Below are 22,353 nucleotides of genomic sequence, written 5' to 3'. Positions count from 1 at the left end.
ACTTCAAAAGTCTAATCTGTACAATCTGATGCCAAAAATATTTAAATTAAAAAAAAATTGCAAAACATTCTGGGAGGCATGCTTTAAAAAAATGTCTAATTTTTTAAATTAGCAATACTTTTATGTTGACAGACATGTTAAAATATACTTACTGCTTATTGGCCCACAGCAATCAATTCAGAAATATAAATATTAGATCAATATTTAACCATCAAGGGCAAAAAAAATACTGCTACATCAGCTGATTTTTCTCTCTTCGAATTTAATGAGTTTACATCAAAAAATTAGGTAGTCATCTTACATTTACGGAATAAAAATCTTTTTTTAAAAAAAAACAATACAAAGAGTGAGCAGATTTTAACCAAGTTTACATTTCTTTTTGTTATAGTTTTTAACAATTCATCTCATCATATTGCAATGTGCAAATGCATTTGCAGCACCCATTACAATCATGAAACTAAATTTAAGGAAGTACAGTGCTACTAGCGGCCCTCAGAAGAAGCTCATTACCTTCTGTTACAAACTCTATGGTATATAAGCCTTACATAATAACGCTGCTTAACCACCATTTGTCACAAGAACCATCATCAAAGTTTTCTGGAAATGAGTTCACACATGAATTAAATATTTAAAAGGTGAAATGTTCCTTATTTTAACTTTAGCGAGATCTTCCTTTTTCATTAAGAAACACTTTATAGTTTTAAAGCAAAAGCTGATAAGAGTCCAGATAACTAAAACTGTACTCCTGAGTTCAAACTTACAGGTAAGTCTTTTGTAAATAGTTCTCAATAAAATATCCTCCCTCCCCAGCCCCCTTGCCCCAAATCTTGAATTTTTTTCTTACAAAACTTTGGTCAAGAGTATAAATATTTCCAGGCAGATATGTATGCCATACAATAGCAAGAACAGTAAAGCCCAACTAATGACTTTAGGTTTTAGAAATAGAAGGCAATTAAAATGTACTCAAAGTTACATTAAGAAAAGCTTTCACTGGGTAATATTGAAACAGTCACAAAGGTTAAGAAAATACTGATATCAAAGTACAAATGACTACAATGTTAAAATAGACAAAAATTACTATACAAGAGCCTCTTTTAAAATTAAAAATAAAGAACACAACACATGAGTCAGGATCGCTTTCCTGTTCTACTCATGAATTTTAGTCTTTATATTCATAGGGTTGGTTATGTTGACATCTAGGAGAGTTTCTTATGACATCTGATGAAGTCTCTTTCCAAATTCAGGCGATGGGTCTTCCCTAAGGAGCTTCTTGACTTGGTCACATGTTGGTCACTGTACAATTTCAAAGTAGTGCAGTATCGCCATGATGTGCTGAGGCATGAAGACGTATCCTGTGTACAGTGCCATCCCCACGATGGAAACCAGCATGGAATCTGAGTCACAGTTAAGGAAACTTCATTTGGTTTTTCTCAGTTTATCTAAAACTAAATTCCCCAATTTCTGCAGCAACTGTGTGGAAGTATCCATTCACTTAATTCTTTCTCATCCCCATCAAGTATTTATAGAGAACAAATAACTATAATTATAGCTGCTCGCCTGAACTATGCCTGACACCATTCTAAAATTGTTTTTAACAACTTTATTTATTTGGCTGCCTCCAGTTTTAGTTGCAGAATGTGGAATCATGTATTTGTGACACGTAAACTCAGTTGCAGCATGAGAAGTCTTAGTTGCAGCATGTGGAATCTAGTTCCCTGACCAAGGATTAAACCTGGGGCCCCTGTATTGGGAGTGATGAGTCTTAGCCACTGGACCACCAGAGAAGTCCCCATTCTAAATTTTTTAAGCTCATTTTATCTTCACCATCACCTTACATGGGCCATACTATTATTCTCCCTGTTTTATTTCAAAACATCAGGGTGCTTAAAATGAAGCAGAGAAAGTGACTGTTAACCTAAGAAACAGAAATGTATAGGAATAAAATTGTACAGTATTTAATGACTGCTAAAGGTCTTCCAACGTGAATGATGTCTGATCCAAAAATTTTAGAATTATTTAGACTAGAATGTGGTGAGATATTGACTTTAGGGCCAAAGATAAGATCAATCATATACTATTGACATAAACTGGTAACACCTGCTATATTAAACACATATTATTCTCACTAAACTTTGCAATGGCAAACAAAATCATCTTGATAACCTAAACCACAAACATTCTGCACTGTGGTCCTTTCTCTGCATGCATTCCAAAAGGAATTTAAACTGTATAGACACAAATCAACAGGGAGCCCTCCTGTTGGGCCACATGAAACACTGTTAACAAAAATTATGTAAAACCTAAGGATTTCTAAGGGGAGTAACTGCTTCTGAACTAGGACTGTGTTTCAGTGTCTTCCATACACTCAGCTCTACATACTGGTAGTTCTAGCATAACTTACATTCCTCTATGAGAAGATAGGGTTTAAATAAACAATGTGACTACCAACCAATATTTGTATAACAGTTTTTAGTTGACAAATCTTTTATGTATTATCTCACTTGACCTTTACAGCTTTCAGCTTTCCTGTGAAATGTTTATTGACTACCACTCATCAGAGACTGAGAAAACACTGAGGGGACTTGTCCAAGGCCACACAAGAAGCTATCTTTAGAGTCGGAGCTCAAACCTGACTCAAACCCTAAGTTCATTCAGCAAACACAGGTAAAAAGTCTCCCACAGTGATTGCTTTTTGAAATGCAATTAAAATCACAATGATTTGGGGACTTTCCTTGACGGTTCAGTGGTTAAGACTCCACGCTCCGAATGCAGGGGGCAAAGGTTCGATCCCTGGTTGGGAAACTAAGATCCCACATGCCACACTGCGAAGCCTGGAAAAAAAAAAACAAAAAACATGATTTTATAGTGGGATCTCACAGTCTTCATGGGAGAGGTCAGCCTACATTTAGTCTTAGCTTTTAAGTGAAGGTTGGTCAAACTGTGGGTCCTGGGATGGGGAAGGCAAGTTCTTGATGATTAACAACCATTATTTGGGGATTTACATTTTTCTGATGGAGTGGGAGGAGCAGTGTGGTGATAGAGTTAGGAGGAAGACAAAGAGAGGGCCACAGTGGACATTCTTAGTCCTTCAGTGTCCCTCACAGTGCCCAGAATGGTTGACCCAGACAACCTGGACACAGGAATATCCTAAAGCAGGATTTATGAAGAAGATGGACAGCCCTTTGGAAATGAGTCACTAAAGACAGCAGTGGAGGCCGGTGTCACATCTGGAATGACACCCAATGACCCTGCTGGGGGTGCCTGGGTTAGTGCTGCTGTCCCTGTGAAGAACTTCACAAGAGGAAGGGTGTTTGCAGGAAGGAGGTTGCCCTGGGGGAGGTGGAACTGGCTGCCTTGGTGGAGACGCAGATGTCAGGAAGGTAATGTCCACCCATGACAATTTTCTTAACTTACTTTTTAGCCACCCCCCCCACCCCCACCGCCCCCCACCCCACCACCCCACCCCCGCTTAATTCAGTTCTTTAACAACCAGCCTGTACTTACCACTTAATTTCTTTTTTTAAAAAAGTGTATGTACTTGCTGTTTCCACATTACTGTTTATCATCCACACAACCGTATGCCTTCTGTCCCTCCAGGCTATAGACACTCTCAGGTCACTGATGACCTCCTACCAAACCCAATGGCTATTTGAATTGGCGCCATTTTCATCTTTCCTCTGCAAAACTCCTTTGACTCTGGGTTGAGGTACTTCCCTGGGGTTTCTCCTTCCTTCTCTCACATCATTTTCCTATTTCACTGGCTCTTTTCCCCTGTCTGCCACTGATGTGTAAGATGGTTAACGTGCTTTTCTCCCAAATATCCACTCTACTCCTTCTGCTAGTACAGCTCTCATGTTTCTTGAGTGGGCCTTATGCTATCCCATCTCCAGGGACAAGCCCTGACTGATCTGAACCAGTTAAGATCTTCTCTTTGTAACAATGCCCACCCCCAAATCTGATCAACCAGTTCAAAGTTTAAGACCTCACCAATCCTAAAAGAAATCAATCCTGAATATTCATTGGAAAGGCTCTTGCTGAAGCTCCAATACTTTGACCACATGATACAAAGACCTCACTCGTTGGAAAAGACCTTGATGCTGGGAAAGATGGAGGGCAGAAGAGAAGAGGGTAACAGAGGATGAGATGGCTGGATGGCATCATCGAGTCAATGGATATAAGTCTGAGCAAACTCCAGGAGACAGTGAAGGTCAGGGAAGTCTGGTATGCTGCAATCCATGGGGATTGCAAAGAGCTGTACACGACTTAGCAACTGAACAACAAAGATAATAGCAGTAGCAGCTTTCATTCTATGAATATCTAGTGTGCACCTGGAACTGGGTTAAGCCTTTCAGTAAGTTTAAGTAACATCCCAAAATCAGAGTAAGCAATGGAGCCAATTCCAAACCAAATCACTCAAACCTCCAAAATGTGTTCTTCACCATCACCATAATACCTTCCTATGAATGAGAAGTCCTTTTCCTCCAAATAAAACCTAATCATTCTCTCAGCGACTCATCTCTTCTTAGATGAGGCTTTCCCTAGCACTCACTTTTTTCCATTCTTACCCCAATGTCCTGACAGAAGTAATTACTCCCTGATGTTTGTCAAACTCTTTATTAAATGTCACAGTGCTTATATCCGTAGATTTATTTATCTCATCCAGATTATCAACTCCTTGAACACAGGAACAATGTCTAATCATTTTTGTATCTCCAATATCTAAAATAACACATGCTTAATAAATGTGTGATGAATAAAGGAATTGCTCAAGAAACATTATTTGACCCTGGATTCACTGTAGTGCTTTCTGCATATTCCACATATGTACTGTGACTGACAAACTCCACAGTGGCTACAGCGAAGAAACACAAAATCTTTTTCTAATCTATATTTTCAAAATGTTTTTTTGTTTTTTTTATAGCTTTTACATAAGATTTTTGAGTGTCTACACCAAACGAATGAAATGACATAGTAATAAAATTCAGGTCATTGGCTCAAATTCAAGTAAGAAGTAATTATTAAAACAGCCATTTGAATGATTATATTACCTACTCTTTATGGCACTATAATCCTTTAAATTTAGCTTAACAGAGACTGTTCCACATAAGACAGGAATCTGAAACTTAAGGTCAATTTTGTGAATACTAAATTCTCAAATCTTTTAAAATTTTCTTTGCATATAAAATCAGGATGTTTTTCTAAATGAAACAAGAACATACTGAAACTTGAAAAGATTTTTTTTTGCCTGGTTAAGATATTAGACACTAGAGTTCATGACATTCTATAGCATTCTGTTATGATGAATACATATGGAATAAGAGGACGTATCCATACCTGTGGCTGATTCATGCTGATGTTTGGCAGAAAACAACAAAATTCTGTAAAGCAATTATCCTTCAATTAAAAAACAAATTTTTTTTAAAAGAATTAATGGCAATTACATAAGCAAAATTCAGGTAGTGGATACTTAATGGGGTGAAATGGGAAGAGGAAGAAGAGAGACCCACAAGAAGGGGTGTAAAGGGGCTTCAAATGTATCAGTAATGTTTTCCTTCAACTAGTTGGTATGGGCACACTTTCATTATATTATCCTTTACGGGGTTTTTTCCATTCTGGAATAGTCAATAACTTTTTTTAATAAGTAAAAATTACAAAGGAAAATTTAACTGTATATCACACTAGACTAAAAGCTATTTTATTTGAAGGATCTTCTTCCTTGACAAAGTTTGGGTTAGGCATCATTGGATCTAATTTGTTATTAGGAAATAAATAGAAAGTCTTAGCTCTTAGAAACAGAATAAATAACTCTCAGTTCTGACCAAAGTAAACAAAATTACCAAAAGTCACTTGAACCAAGATGCAAATGCCAATTTATTAGCTGCTTGAAATAACAATAACCCTAAATTTTTACCCAGAGCCACTTATTAAACTTTTATTCTATTTCCCTCAAAAAAGTTTCTATATTCTGACCCCAGTTCTCTTAAGTATCTTCAGCATCATAATAACAACTAACTCTCTAAAAGTAAGTTTGCTATACAATTAAATTTCAAAATTATTTCCAAAATTATCCTAAAGCTCAACTGGAAGAGAATATTTTTCTAATTGAAGTACAGTTGATTTACAACATTTCAGGTATACAGCTAAGTGATTCAGATATACAGATAGATTCTTTTGTAGATTCTTTTCCATTATAGGTTATTACAAGGTACTGAATATAGCTCCCTGTGCTATACTGTAGATCTCTGCTTAACTAGTTTATATATAGTAGTATCTATTAAACCCAAATTCCTAATTTATCCCTCCACTAAATAAGAGACTATTTAAAACTGACTTAACTATACAATGAAACTCATAGTAAGTGAACAAATAAAACAATGGGACCATGAGGAATTTCTACTGGCCTTAATAATCACCTTGCAAAACATGCAAAAAAAGAATGCCTTTTATGAAAGCGTTCTACAAATGCAATTTAAGCAATTTCAGCCATGTAGTTGAAATAGCTCCAAAATACTGAGTTGAATATTCCCTGAGATTATGCTTGGCACCACTTATAATGACAGTCTATTGACACACTTAGGCCTTGGTTTTATTGTAACATTTGCAAGGTTGGGGAACATGTGACCTTCAGCTCCTTGGAAATGTTCTCCCACACAAATCTAAAAGTATACTATCTAGAATACAACAGCTATTATTTGCTATCTGAGACCTTGAGTAGATTTCTCAATCCATTGTATTCTTTTAACACACCTCTCAAATTTTAAAGTGTCCTTGATACACTGTAAAGTTCAAGAAATGGATACTGGAATCACCACAGCATTAGAAGAGACCTAGGTCTGAGCTGCAATTCTGTCAATCGCTGATTGTGCCAAAAACTATCTGATTACTAGTCTCTTTATCTATAATATGAGGATATACATAACTTACATTTCAGGGTTGATATAAATCTATTCTTCAACAAAAGGTAACATAATCTTTATTGAAATTACTGTTTTAAGGCTTGGGCACTTAACACTATGTTTGGAAATTACCTAAGGTCATTCTGCTATTAACTTGTTGTTAATTTATAGTATGGACTTCCCTGGTGGCTCAGATGGTAAGAGCGACTGCCTACAATGCGGGAAACCAGGGTTCGATCCCTGGGTTGGGAGGATCCCCTGGAGAAGGAAATGGCAACCCACTCCAGTACTCTTGCCTTGAAAATCCCATGGACGGAGGAGCCATGGACGGATGCTACAGTCCATGGGGTCGCAAAGAGTCGGACAAGACTAGGGCATCACAACCTCTCTGAACCTAAGTTTCTTCTCCATAAAATGAAATCCCTTCCTGCATCAACATGTTCAGATTCCACTTGCTTGGAGAAGGCATTTAGGCACCACTTCTCAATCACCTAATGTAATCCTCTGTTTGAGACACTGACACACACACACACAAATACACAGAAAATGTGAATAATCAGTGTTACATAATACACGTATATTAGAAGGTGACATAATCTATATATAATGTTATATAATATACAAGGTGATAGAGTAATCTTTCCATTTGGGCTTCCCAGGTGGCTCAGTGGCAAAGAATCTGCCTTCCAACGCAGGAGACTTGGGTTCAATTCCTGGGTTGGGAAGATTCCCTGGAGGAGGAAACGGCAACCCATTCCAGTATCCTTGCCTGGAAAATCCCACAGACAGAGGAGCTTGGTGGGCCACAGTCCAAGGGGTCGAAAGAGACTTGGACAGGACTGAGCGACTAGACCATAACCAGCTCTCCATTTACCAAGCCCTTACTGCTGTTTCCACAAGCATCAGGTAGCTGTACAAGACTGACCAGGTTCATGCTTTAAAGCAGGCTCCATGATTCAAGCAATACAGAACTAAGCTAGTAAAATCTAGACTAACAAACCAAAAACCTCAAGAACTAAAAAGTCTTTTCTGTTTTGTGTGTATGTAACTGCCTCAACCACTGATTTTTGAGTGCTTACGAGGGAGTGGCTCAGCCGCTCTTTGCTTCTAGCTCTAGTGCATTGTTAGACAACGCTAGGACCTCGTCAATCATCAAGAACTGAGCAGATGATGTATAAAACAGATAACTAATGAGAACCTACAGTATAGCCACGAGGAACTCTACTCAATGCTCTGCGGTGACCTAAATGGAAAGGAAATCAAGAAAAGAGAGGATATAAGTAAGCATATAGCTGATTCACTCTGCTACACAGCAGAGACACAACAGTGTAAAGTAACCATACTCCAATAAAAATAAAAATAAAAATAAAGAACTGAGCATATAATGTGCCAAGATTGTGCAGAAACTGCCAATAAATGTTTGTTCAAGAGCTGAGTGAAAAATTAGAGGTTATTTATAAACCTGGACATAACTTAAATATTTTATGGGCTCAATGGATTAAAAAGCAAATGGATGTGAAACCATATATCTGTGTATTTGTTTTCTTTAACAGGAATCCCCAATTAATCACGAGCTGGTAAGTTCCCAGCTAGATAGGAAAAATAAAGACGTTTTGCTCATACAAGGAATTGGCCACCCTAGGCCTTTTCCCAGCAACCTAAAAAAAAAAAAACAGGAAATGCTTTAAAATACAGTACATCAGAAGATTGCAGAAACTAACATTCCTGCCCTAACCAGTAATCTCACACTATCACCACCTGCCTTAGCAACCTGTTCGCAAGACTCTGGAGAAACCAAAGCTAGTTCCTCACTGGGAAAAGAGCAGAGGTTTTTGTCCCGGTGGGTACGATTTATTCCTCTTCACTGAACAATTTCAGTGTTTTCAGTCTCTGATGGCCCTGGTCACATCGAAAAACAGCTAACATGTCATTTTCAGTCTTCTATAGTCAACCCAATCTTCTATTACTCAAATTCTTCTTGTAAAATGAACTCTTTAAATGCTACTTTTATCCTTGCTGCTGCTGCTGCTGCTGCTGCTAAGTCACTTCAGTAGTGTCCGACTCTTTGTGACCCCATAGATGGCAGCCCACCAGGCTCCCCCATCCCTGGGCTTCTCCAGGCAAGAACACTGGAGTGGGTTGCCATTTCCTTCTCCAATGCATGAAAGTGAAAAGTGAAAGTGAACTCGCTCAGTCGTGTCCAGCCCTCAGCGACCTCATGGACTGCAGCCTTCCAGGCTCCTCCGTCCATGGGATTTTCCAGGCAAGAGTACTGGAGTGGGGTGCCATTGCCTTCGCCGACTTTTATCCTCTGATATATTCAAAAGTTTTGATAAATCTAATTTATTTTAAGGAACCATCTGAAAGAAAACAAAGCATCTGACAAAGTATAACCACAGGCTATTTGGTAAAAAGCAATCAAAGTTCTAAGGGAAAGCAGGTGTCGGCTGTTAAACAATGCTACGGAAAGGAAGCTCCCTTACTACTGCAGGTTTTGTCCCTTGACGAGAAAAGAAATGTGCTCAGCCTTGTCCGACTCTCTGCAATCCCATGGACTGTAGCCCAGCAGGCTCCTCTGTCCACAGGATTTTCCAGACAAGAATACTGGAGTGGGTTGCCATTTTCTTACTGCAGTTTTTGGCCCCTGACCTTGAAAAGAAACACTAAGAAAGCTTATTTTGGGAATTCCCTGGCAGCTCAGTGCTTAGGACTCCATGCTTTCAAAGCTGAGGGCAGGTTTTCACTTCCTGGTCAGGGAACTAAAATCCTGCAGCCTCAGAACACCACCAAATGTTTAAAAAAAAAAAAAAAGGTTTTTTTTTCCCCAAATATGTTACTTTTGATACTCTGGTTGCCATATATGAAAGCAAGTAGAAGATACAGTCCAGTGTATGTCAGCCAATTTGATATTCTTGGGCCATAGTAAAGGATATCATGGGCTTCCCTGGTAGCTGACTGGTAGAGAATCCGCCTGCCAATGCAGGAGACGTGGGTTCAAACCATTGATTGCGGAGATCCCCTGGAGAAGGAAATGGCAATCCACTCCAGTATTCTTGCCTGGAAAATTCCATGGACAGAGGAGCCTGGCAGGCTACAGTCCATGGAACTGCAGAATCAGACACAACTTAGCGACTAAACAACAACAACGAAGAACATTACATCAGCATCAGAGGTTAATGTTAGCATGCAAAACCCATTCTCTGAGCTTTCTGTAGTGTTCGTCATACCTAAGTATGGAAATTGATTTTAGAACAACTTGATGATGAACTCTTTAAAAACTAAACAAACAAAAAAGTCTGCTGCTAAAACAAGCAACGACACTGTTCAACTCTGAACTGAAATTCTAGAAAGAGTTTGCAGATCTGAGCCCAGAGACACTGAAGCTATGTATGGCTATATCCCTTTTTAATTAGAGCTTCTGTTAATCTAATGGAGATCTGAAGTCCTGGAGTCAAGGGGTTGGGGTGGGGGGTGGGGGGGAGTGAATCATCTGTTTGCTCTAAAATATAATCTGTTCTGCTATAACACATTTCTGAAACATCAATCAGCTCATACATAACTAGGATTTGTTTCATATGGGATTTTTTTCATAAATTAGGGGAGCCAGATTAGTGAGAAAAGAATACTAATCTTCAGCAAGAAACATCCCTCAGCTCAGTGGCTGCAAGTCCTTATAGCTCTATTTTAAGAAAATTAAAAATTAGCATCTGCACCAGTTCTCCCTCTCCAAAAAGGTACACCTCCCAGCTGGAAAAACTCTCCACTAATGACAGGGCTGCACTGTCCGCCTGCTCCTCCTCCTCCAAGGCAGCCCACACCATCTCTGTCACACCCCAGCATTTCCAGTCAACTCTGTCCATCAATTTTTAATGTCCCCTGGGGCAGCCTCCAGCCTGCTTGCCCTGGCTATCCAAGTTACCCCCCCAATGCTAATCATTGTTCTCATTAGAAGTTGCATCAGTTTTGAGGAGTCTGCGCCAATGGTATTTTCCCATAAACTATCTTATTTGAGAATTTTTTCAGGAACACATACAACACGTAATGGGGTTCACCGGTGGCTCAGCAGTAAAGTGTCCGTCTGCCAATGTAGGAGACACAGATTCGGTCCCTGGGTCAGGAAGATGCCCTGTAGGAGGGCATGGCAACCCACTCTAGTATTCATCCCTGGGAAATCCCATAGACAGAGGAGCCTGGTGGACTACAGTCCACAGGGTCGAAAAGAGTCAGATACAACTTTGCAAGCAAACAACATCATGTGATGCCAAAATTCCTGTATCAGTAATAGTTCTTTTCATAACTTTTGATCATAAATACTTCCTCTCATTCCATAATTGCTATTTTTTTAAGCACTGCAATTCATGAAAAGTATACATCCTCCATTAAGTAGATCTTCTGGAACATGTAGCTTTAATCATTAAATTTGAGCATTGGGCTTTTTTTTTTTTTAATCTAAAGAATTTATCTTATCCTTACCCCTAAGCATCACAAACGTTAACAACACTCAAACTCTGAGCTGGGGTTGGGGATGAGATCACAAGGTCCTTAAGAATATGAAGCAGTAGAGAGAGGATCCACATTCACCTCTACTGGAAAATCACTTGCATCACACACTGAAACACTATAGCTTACATGTGCTTCTTCCCCTCAACCATCAACTTCCCATGACTTTCCCTGACATCCTAGTATAGGAGACCTACTTTTTGTGTAGCACAGTTCTGGTCTTTTGTTTTGGTCTTGTTGTTGTTGTTGTTGTTTTGCTTTTATAGTACACCTTTCTCAAAAGAAGAGTTGTGTTTTGATTTGTTTTTTTCCCCACTAAGGGAAAATACTATCCTAAGGAGTACAGATAAGGGATAGTCTAACATTCTCATGTAGCCAGCCAAATATCCAGGCAGTATGAAACAGGAGAGAGCAGCGATTTTCAAACTAAAGCACTGGAGCCCTGGAGCAACTTTTCAAAGGGTTTGGATCAGTTAGGGGAATCAGTTTACAAATCTTCAGCTTCCACTGTTTTCTCTCCTTCAGCTGATCTGAGAACTCTCCTTCTCATCACCCCCTCCCCACTTACAATTTCACTTCTCCCACTTTACTTCCAGAATCTTACAATCACGCATTTCCCCAGGCTATAAAATAACATCTGGGACAGCAAAAAAGGAATGGTAACTAACTTACTCTGTACTTTATTTCATTCAAGTTACAAATTTCTGGCACAGCTCCAAGCCTCATCTATCTGTGTAATAACATGAATTTGGAAATAAGACACCTTTCCAATCTGGACCCCACAAAATGCCTCCAGCAAACAGGATACAGAGAAGGGCCATTCTGCCATCACTGAGGCAGTGGCCAGAGAATCCACTGCCAAAATTCACAAGTGCACCCATGGAGTCAGCTTCAAGAAGCATGACCCTCAGGCATGGAAGAGATGCAGAAATCTGACATGAAGGAAATAGGAAGTCCAGATGTGAGCAGTGATACTGGTTTTAATAAAGCTTGGCCAAAGGGATAAAGAATGTTCCACACTGCATTCACGTGTGGTGGTGTGGGTGTCCAGAAAATGTAATGAAGCTAAAAATTCACCAAATAAGCTCTATACATCAGTTATCTATGTACCTGTCATCACTTGCACAAACCTAGAGTTAGTGTAGATGAGAACGAACCACTAGTTATCAGATAAAATAAATAAAAAAGCAACAACAAAAATTTTTAAATATAAAACAAATAAAACAGCAACAATAACAAGGTGAGATAGGAGTAAAGGTGTTTACATAAAATCATTTGGACAGGAAAACGACACTGAGTTTTGTGTTGTTGTTGTTGTTGTTTTGCTGCACCATAGGGCATGCAGGATCTTAGTTTCCAGACTAGGGACAGAACCCATGCCCCTGCATGGGGAGTGTGGAGTCTTAACCACTGGACCACCAGGGAGGTCATATGTTGAGGCTTTTCTGACAGAAATTTAAGACTGAGTTCACCTACCTGGCTTCAGAGTGAGGACCAGCTTTGCTAAATCACATCACGTGATGAACATTTTCTACGAATTGTATATGGGAAAAAAATCAGAGTTTTAAGGTTTTAGCAAAAATACACAGTGTTTTTTTAATAGCAAAAAAAAAAAAAAAACCCTCCTGTTATTGTCTAAATTTACTATGAAAGATTTCCAATGTCAACTTAAATGAGTGAGAGGATACATAGTATGTGCTTTGTGTTCTTTTAGGGGATACACAAACAAAATGTCTGAACACCACTGGGCTGGAGAATTGGAAGTATTAATTTGTCAGTTACAGTTTTTCCGACCTCCACTTTCCTCATTGAGCCCCCTCCCTGACAGTGCAAAACTGCCTTCATTCCTACTAAAGGAAGACAAAAGGAAATGGCATAAAATACAAAAGAAAGACTGAAGATTGTGGGGAAGAAATTCTTTCCCTACCTAAGCTGGGAAGGTAGTACAGAATGTTCACGTTATTTTGAGGTTATTTGGAAATCATATTTGACTTGAAAGTACCTTGATAAAATCTTTCTAAAAGGCATTAAGCTTATTTACTAATAATTTTTTTCTAAAAGTAACTTTCTGATATTAAGAATTTTGCCTAATCACATGCTGATTTTTACTGGAAACCTATTTAAATTGTCAGATGGTTCTATATTTACAAACATTTTCTTCAAAAAAGGAGCTCACTAAGGAAAAACAAGTTCTAGAAGAAGACACTTGGTGAATCAGGGTTTTAATACTTTACTGACTAGCTCAGAGAAAGCTCTACCAAAGAGACAGACAATGGTACCCACTGGCCTATATATAGGGGTTTTCTTTGTCACTTTGTTTTGTGTGCTGTGTTTATTTACAAAATATACTTTATATAGAAAATATACAAAAAACAGAGACACTTAATTGTAGGGAACCATATCAATCATTATTAGTACCTCCAAAAGGGCATAGCAAAATATATTCCTCAAACAATTCTCTATTGGCTTATAAAAGCTTTGATTTCACCAAACTACACACACCAAAACAACACCTATTACCTTCCAGGTGTTCATAGAATGAAGAGGCACAGGCAACTGACGACAATGGTTGCCTCAAGCTGGCTGGGGCAGGGGTGGAAGGAAGATTTTCACCATCTACATTTTTGCACCTTTTGAGCTTTGATCCATGAGGATGTATAAACTATTTTTAATTTATAATTCAAGAAGGTTTATTTTCTAAACCCTCAAACACACTAATTATTCAAGTATATTCAGATGTAAAGAAAAATCTTTCTCAGGTCCAGCTTTAGACATTTGAGGATACAGCAAAAATATAAGAAAATACTCTAGTCACTACTGAAAAGAACATGTGAAAGTGAAAGTGTTAGTAGTAGTTCAGTCGTGTCTGACTCTTTGCAACCCCATGGTTCCTGCCAGGCTCCTCTGTCCATGGAAATCCCCAGGGAACAATACTGAAGTTAGTAGCCCTTCCCTTCACCAAGGGATCTTTCCAACCCAAAGCTTGAACCTAGGTAGCCTGTATTACAGGCAGATTCTTCACCATCTGAGCCACCACTGAAAAGAACATACAGCTTAGAAAATGTAATGCTGGAGCTTCCCTGGTGGGCCAGTGACTAAAACTCTACGCTTCCAGTCAGAGGGTCCAGGCTAGATCCCTGGTCAGGAAACTAGATTCCACATGCTACAATTAAACTAAGATTTCACATGCTACAACTAAGACTCGGTGCAATCAAATCAATAAATGAATAACAAAATGCTGGGAGGGAGGAGGGGAAACAGTGGTGGGGGAGTGAGAGGTACAAACTATGGGGTGTAAGGCAGGCCCAAGGCTGTACTGTACCATGTGGGGAACACAGCCAATATATTGTAATAACTGTCAATGGAAAGCAACCTTTAAAGTTGTATAAAAAATTTTTTTTACAACTTTAAAATTTTTAATTTGAAAAAAAATTTTTAAGTAATTCTTTTTTTCATGATCATTCAAAGCCTACCTCAATCCAAAATATCTACCTCTGCTTCCACCCTTCCTTCCTCTACTACTACTACTAAGTTGCTTCAGTCGTGTCCGACTCTGTGCGACCCCATAGACAGCAGCCCACCAGGCTCCCCCCATCCCTGGGATTCTCCAGGCAAGAACACTGGAGTGGGTTGCCATTTCCTTCTCCAATGCATGAAAGTGAAAAGTGAAAGTGAAGTTGCTCAGTTGTGTCCATCTGTTAGCGACTGGACACAACATGGACTGCAGCCTACCAGGCTCCTCCATCCATGGGATTTTCCAGGCAAGAGTACTGGAGTGGGGTGCCATTACCTTCTCCGTTCCTTCCTCTAGCCACTCTAATTTATTCCAGATCCTGCAACCAAAGTAAACTTTCTCAAACTTATAAAGTCAGATTGGAGACTTCCCTGGGGGTACAGTGGCTAAGATTCTGTGTTCCCAATGCCAGGGGCCTGGGTTCGAGCCCTGGTTGGGGAATAAGATCCTACATGCCCCAATAAGTGTTTGTATGCTGTAGTGAAGATCGAAGACTGAAGATCCCGCATGCTGCAACTAAGACCTGGAGCAGCCAAATAAATAATTTTTCTTAAAGTCAGATTGCATCACTCTCCTATCAGATCTTCCAAAAGCACCCCTTTTTACCAAAATTAAAAACCAAAGTCCTTACAAAGACCTCCAGGACTTCCAATGAGTCTGACCTCACCGACTACCACTCTCCCCAACGCTCACTCTGCTCCAGCCATACCTGCCTCAGTGATGGCCTTCATCCACGCCAGGCAGCTATGGACTCAGGGACTCTGCAACTGCTATTCCTTCTGCCAGCTACTCTCTTCTGCCAGATGTCTACCCTGCTAACTCCCTCAACTCCTTCATGTTTTCACTCTCAAGTATGCTTTCACAATGAAGCCTCTCCTGATACCTTCTTTAAAAATAGTAACTCCATCCTATCCACACATTTCTTATCCCCTTAAACCTACTTTTGTTTTCCATAATGCTTACCACCTAACATACTATATATTTCACAAGTGCAGAGTCCTAACCACTGGACCGCCACAGAATTCCCACATAGTTCAATTATAAAAGTTCCCAAAGACAAGAATCTCTGTCTCGTTTGCTCACTGACACATCAGAAAAAGCACCTAGAGCCAGCATCTGGCACAAAGTATACACACAGAAGTGTTCAATTAATAAACAGCCTCAACCTGCTTTTTCAATTGTACTTCCCACCTATACTGCCTTAAAAAATCTGTGTTCCAGCCAGTCAGCCTGGCATACTCACTCACCATCCTAACACATCTCTACACCCAGTCCATACCTTCTTCTGATGTGAGGAAAATGCAGCCAAACCCTCAGATACCTCTCTCTGCAATTTCTCTAATCGCTCTTCCTGCGCTGGGTCCCAAAGCACTCACTGCCCAGCTCTTTCAGCTGAATGGGGTGAGGGGGCAGGAGGAACCTGAGAATATGTGTAAATTCTAGTTTTTCCTGAACTTGGATTTAACTTCCCTGAAGGAAAAACTGAAGTTCATATTCTTGGAAACTCAGAACTCAGTACACTGAAAAAAATTTTAATTAAAATAAGTTTCAAAAATCCCATTCCTAGGGTGTGTGTGTGTGTGTGCGCATGGCTTCCACTCAGAATGAAAAGAGCTTTAAGTCTCGAGAGGAAAGGGAAAAATGTATATTCCTATGTTTTCTTTTCCTACTTTATCCAATATTTAAATGTCAGGGAGAAAAAAATGTCAGGGAGAAAACTGTTACCGGATCTGAATGACTCTACTCAAAAGGTATGAGCACCTCCCTTCACCTCCAGAACTCACACTCCATCCCTAGGAGGCCCTACCGGATTGGATCTGACCTCTCCTGCCACTCACCCCACTTTCCCCAATCCTTGAAACACGAAACACATCAGACATGCTGGTGCTTCAGGGCATGGTTACCATTCCTGCTACCTGGAATGCTCAATCCCCTGGGATTTTCTCCCTGCTTGCTGCTGCTGCTGCTGCTAAGTCACTTCAGTCGTGTCCGACTCTGTGCGACCCCATAGACAGCAGCCCACCAGGCTCCCCCATCTTCCTGCTTAAATCTTTCTAAATGTCTCCTTCCTGACCACTCTAGTTAAAATCAAAGACCATGACCTCTTCTTTAGTTCCTATCCTCGTCTCTGTTGTTTTTTTACCTCCATAACATCTATAAGAACCCAATAATCTATATTTTTATTTATTTATCTAGTGGCATTAGAATACTTTTATATTTTATTTGTAGGTAAATCCCTACTCTCTAGAATGGGCTTCCCAGGTGGCACATAGTATCTGCCATTAGAAAGTATATAATACTTGTGGAACAAAGAATTTAACAAATGTACATATTTTACAAATGAGGGGACAATGCAAATTTTATAAACTTCTCCAAAATAAAAGAAATTCTTTCAACTGACAGCTTTTTCTACTTCTTTAAGTTTGAATATAAGAACTGAATGTTGTTCATCAGAAACAGTCCAGTTCCAAAGCTACTCTAAAAGTGGCTTAAAATCAGCACTTCTGCAACATATAAGCAAGTATTTGTCAAGCATTATGTGCAGTAACGTGTTGCTGAACAACAACAACAAAAAGAACTCTTTCCTTGAAGAAATCATGGTCTCTCAGGGGGGATCTAATTTCAAACATACACCAAAAAATTGCCCACATTTTGCTTAAAATAAAGTATAAAATGCCATGGAAACATAAGAAGTCATAGAAAGGTGGCAAATATAATCCAGTGATAACAAAATACAGGTTTTGGCTAAAATAACTTCTATGTATGCTTCTAAATTACATTAACAAAGTATCTGTTAATTTTCCATCTCCACAGCATGGGTACAATGTTACTCTGTGAGCCACACTACAGGGAGTGTCTCACTGGTTACAAAACCCGTCTTGGTTACAAAACCTGGTCTTTTCCTCCTGATGACTTCCAGGAGGGAAATGGGATTTCTGAAACATGTTAAAGCTTTCCCTCAAGAGGTGGAAATCAAAAGTTCCCAGCAGATCTCTTTCTGGTTGTTGCAGATCTCATTATTTTTTGGTTTTTAGTTAAAATCATGTGGTTACATAAACCAATGAGAAGTCAAATGTTTCAAAGGCAAAAATCCACAGAGGTACTACAGACAATTTCTTAATTTATTTCTCCACATCAGGCCCCCAAAGCCATCAGGGAGCTATTTACAGGACATTGTTACTATCGCAACATAGTACAAAAAAGCCTTAACACCACTGACACTGTAGCATTTATCTGTAGGCCAAAAAAGCCTTCAAGAGTAAAATCAAGTGTAGACTCTGATAGTGGGGCGTTACATTCAACTTCTGATTTCTTAAAGAATTTAAATTTACCACAACACTGTTTAAATTCACTTTTTAGTAATTTTAACTGTCAAGAGACAGTCTCTATTTTACTATAAACTTTACCAGGATGACCTCATGCACTCCAACCTACACTTAGCATGAAATTAAACTTCAAAAAAAAAAAAAAAATCCTAACTAAACTACAGCTACAAGTAAATGGTTCAGGAAACTAGAGCATGCTTTACATTCAGATTTTACATCCAAAATATGCATTCTGGTTCTTAAATTCCAGGTTTGGAAAGAAATGCCAACAATAATAAAACTAAATGTCCTTGTAAAGCAGCTAAGATGCCTCAAAAGTGCTGAAACAAGACAGCTTTGAGTACAATCTTATGCTAGTTCAATACAAATAAACACTTTTAAGGCTTGGAATGAAATTATCTCACTCTACCACAATGCAACAATGTATTCGCAAAGTTGTTCTGAAGCTACTTCAACTAAACTTCATTGAAGAGGAGCAGCCCTTCATGAAGCATGCATGCTTTGTAAGTATTTGTCTCATATTGGTCCTCAAGTTCTTTTTTAAAAAGTTCTATCTCGTTATTAATATTTATTCTGCAAGCATAATATCAAGGAACGTCAACATAGATTCAGGAAGCCTTTCTTCACAACCATGAGTTATTCATTGTGGTTATTAAAGCTAAGATGAGTTAAGATACAGGAAAAGTGCTTAGCCCAGTTTGGCTGGTAGTAAACGCTCAGTAGTCATTAACAAGTAGTTATTAGCTATCTACGAAAACACAAACACTATCCGCAAATAACCATAAATTCCTTTTCGGGCTCTACTGTTCCGGACTGTGCAAACAGAAAATTAATGAGTAAAACACACGTTTAAAACTAACCACCTTGAAGATCAAAAAAGATACAATTAAAAGAGCTGCTTTCAAAAACTGAATTGGGATGCCATAAACACAAATTCACAACCTCTATTGAAGGCTGATAAACTGGTTAGCATTCTCATTAGGATCGAAGCCAGCTAAATCAGGGACAGCTAAAGGTCAAAAGCGCCCAAACCGGGAGCGGTCTGCTCCACTACCCGGTCCCCGCCTCCCACAGGAACAGGAGACCGAACCGACGGCTGGCGCGGCCGAAGAGCAGGCGAGGGCACACCCGGTAGACGTCTCCCTAGGGGATCTCCTCCAGTAATAAAGACGCCTCTATCTCGGGTCTGGAGACTCACCCGCGGCCGCTGATCTCAAGAGTTCTCGCCCTCCCCGGCCCGCTCCCACCCGCAGGCCCCCCCCCACCTCAGCCCGCGCGTCCGTCGCGCAGAGGCTAGTCGGCGCGCAGCTCCCGCGGGGCCGGCCCTCCGCCCTTCCGCCTGCCAGGCCCGGAGCCCGAAAGGACGCCGCCCCGGCCCTCCGCGCCCCCACCGGCACCGCGGCCCGGGCAGGATACTGAACACAGTCCGCTCCCAGGGCTCCAGCATGTAGAGCGCCGTGACCAGCAGGTACTGGTAGTAGAACCAGGACATCTGCTTCCAGGCCCGCGCCAGCGCCATCCCCGCCACGCGCCTCCCGCGTTGCAGCCAAACGTCAGTCTGTCCGGCCGGCCTCCCGCTAGCGTCCTAGAGCCCCCGGCCGCCAGGCCCGCCCGCCCGCCACCCCGCGCCCATTGGCCGGCCAGGCCCGGAGCGTCACCCGTGGGCACGCCCAGCCCCGCGCGCTCCCGGGCCGCCGGCGGCGAGCCCCGCCCGGCCGCGCTCATTGGCCAGGCCCGGCCTCGCGCGGCTCCCGGCCCTCCGCGCTTCCCCTTCCCAGGGCCGCGCCCACGCGAGCCCGGGAACTGTCCCCGCGAGAGTGGCCCTCCCGGCCTCGCCCTGCGGCCGTTGGTGGGCGGGACCGTACTGCCCGCCGGCTTGAGCGCGGGGGCGTGCGCCCCCACTAGGGCCCAGAAACGCCGGTCGCAGAAGTAACTGTGGCATAGCAGTGACGCCTTAGGCGTCCTAATGGGCTCGGGCATTACAAGTTGAATAGGAACTTATTAGGGTGCTTAACTCGTGCAGTTTACTATCTAGAGAGGGAGACAGGCATTCATCACACCAATGCAATTAAAGCTGTGATCCGTGCAGAGGGAGAAAATAAGATGCTCCGAAAGAGTGTGGAGGCGAACATCTCCCACTCAAGGAAGTCATGAAAGGCATCTGTGAAGAAGTGTCTACCCACCTCTCTTAGTAGCTGTAGGTGCCCTGTAGGTCAAGGCCAGGAGAAGGACGCTGATCTGGTTGGTTCTGCAGATGTCAGATTGCTTGAGATCCGTCGGTGGGGCAGATATTTCCTGGAGATGCGCTCTTAAATGTTCAGATTTTCCCACTGACAAATGGGCCCCGACGTCACACACACCTTCAGGAACGAAGATGCACAATTAACATGTGAAATGATACTATTAAATGGCCTGCTATTTAAATGTTAAAAGGTTTATATTAATAGATTAAGTAGCTTTCTGCTACACTTTAAAGCTTTGATCGTTGACAACTATTTATTTAGAAATCTCAGGTACTGTTCAAGAGCTAAATAGTGGATATAGAAAGCCAGATAGACTGAGATCTGTCTTCATGAAGTACCCAGTAACTACCAGGGAAGAGAAGCAGGTTGACTGATTACAGTGAGATGTGGTAAATGGTATTTTTATGTTTTGTGTAGGATGCTATGATAGCCCAGGAAAAATCACATTGGGATTGTAAAAGCCTTTGGGGAAATGGTGCTTGAGCTGAGTATTAAAGGAAAAGTAGAAATGGGAGGATGAATGGGGTGGAGTGGATATTACAAACACTGGACCATGGATCCCCTCTATGAATGTCTGGTGCTTTTAAAGAGCTGGGAGAACTTCCCTGAAAAGAAGGAAAAGAAAGGCTGAAAAGAAAGGAAAATAGTGTAGATAGCAGCAAGAGGTAGATAGTAACGAGGAACTATAACCTAAAAGACCTTGTTTGAGGAGCTAAAGAATTTTTAACTTGCTTTCCAAAAGTTAACCAGTAGCTTAGTAAGATTTGCTTTTGGGATAAGACATGGGTATTAGCAGTAGACTGGAGGAAAAGAAGATCCAGTTGGAGACCTTAAGAGGTTGAAACTGCAAAAATATACTATAAACCACACGCACTTGGGGCCTCTTTATCCTTGATAGATTTGAGTACTCTTGTCTCTCCCACTTCTGAATCTTCCTGTGTGGGCTTCTCTCTCTCTCTCTCTCTCTCTCATCCTGAGCTATCTCTTCAGATCTGTTTGGGCAGGCAAACTCTATTCCTTTCTCTTTAAGAACTCCAAATATCTCAGCCCTTGGTGATGCTTGGTTAAGTCTACACAAAGTTGGAAGCATCATCGCTCATAGCTACCCTTCCCAAAGCCAGGTCTCTAAGTGCCGTTCCTACCATGTGGTCCTCCCCACTGTATGTAGCTCCCCAGTCCACTGCATCTCTTCAGGAGAGCAGCCCCAGCAAGTCAATTTCCATCCCTCAGCTTCCCCAGGATTCCAGTGAACATAAACCCCCTCCTCCACCCCATCTCTGTACAGTTGATGACTGACTAGAAGTGGTGAAAACAGGCTAGGATCCTGGATAATGACAATATTCACAATGAGTCCAAGAGGAAAAGTCTGGCTGAAAAGATATGAATGCTGTTAGGAAGAGGCTGAATCTGAGGTACCTGAGAGGCACTTAAAAGGAGGTATACAGGGGCCAGTTGGGCACATGGGTCCGGAACTCAGTAAAGAAGCCTGAACAGAAGCTAGAGGCATGTGGATTTTCAGTATGTGCTGGTAATTGAAGCCATAACTGCAGACGGGGCACCCAGGGAAAGCAATCAGAGTGGGAAGAGCAGACTGCAGCAACTCTGCATTTAGGAGATGAAAGTCCAAAGGAAGCCAATAAAGGGAACTCAGAAGGAGCTAACTCATTGACAGCAAAGAGGACTAGACGATTAGACAAAGCCAAAGGAGGAAGAGATAACCAGCAGATCAAACAGTTCAGGGAAGACAAGAAAAAGAGGAAGGGACTTGCCAATTTGTTTTGCCCACATGGGGCTCCACTGATGAGTCATTCATTGTGGAGTGATAAGGGCAGAAACCAGATTAGAGACGGAATGAGAGGTAACAAAAGAAGAGA

At 41.0% G+C, this 22,353-nt stretch overlaps 1 protein-coding gene across 1 annotated transcript; it reads right to left on the bottom strand.

Annotated features, from left to right (window-relative positions):
- Window positions 1-242: 242 nt before the first annotated feature.
- On the bottom strand, window positions 243-19,811 carry SPTSSA (serine palmitoyltransferase small subunit A). The gene is made up of 2 exons (XM_040256778.1): window positions 19,653-19,811; window positions 243-1,394 (listed from the first exon to the last, which is right to left on the bottom strand). Exons 1-2 carry the CDS (start codon window positions 19,753-19,755, stop codon window positions 1,291-1,293), a joined length of 207 nt encoding a protein of 68 aa, XP_040112712.1. The 5' UTR covers window positions 19,756-19,811; the 3' UTR covers window positions 243-1,290.
- Window positions 19,812-22,353: the final 2,542 nt, after the last annotated feature.

This window comes from Oryx dammah, unplaced genomic scaffold (assembly GCF_014754425.2).
Source record: "Oryx dammah isolate SB20612 unplaced genomic scaffold, SCBI_Odam_1.1 HiC_scaffold_16, whole genome shotgun sequence".
Classification (NCBI taxonomy): domain Eukaryota; kingdom Metazoa; phylum Chordata; class Mammalia; order Artiodactyla; family Bovidae; genus Oryx; species Oryx dammah.
The sequence above is the reverse complement of the archived record's forward strand: the minus strand, read 5'-3'. Positions and strand labels throughout refer to the sequence as shown.

Excerpts from the sequence above, each read along its gene's own strand:
- SPTSSA (XM_040256778.1), bottom strand. The coding sequence starts at position 19,755 with ATGGCGCTGGCGCGGGCCTGGAAGCAGATGTCCTGGTTCTACTACCAG. Across the intron at positions 1,395-19,652 it reads CTGGGAGCGGACTGTGTTCA|ATTCCATGCTGGTTTCCATC; the intron begins GTATCCTGCCCG and ends ACTGTGACTCAG.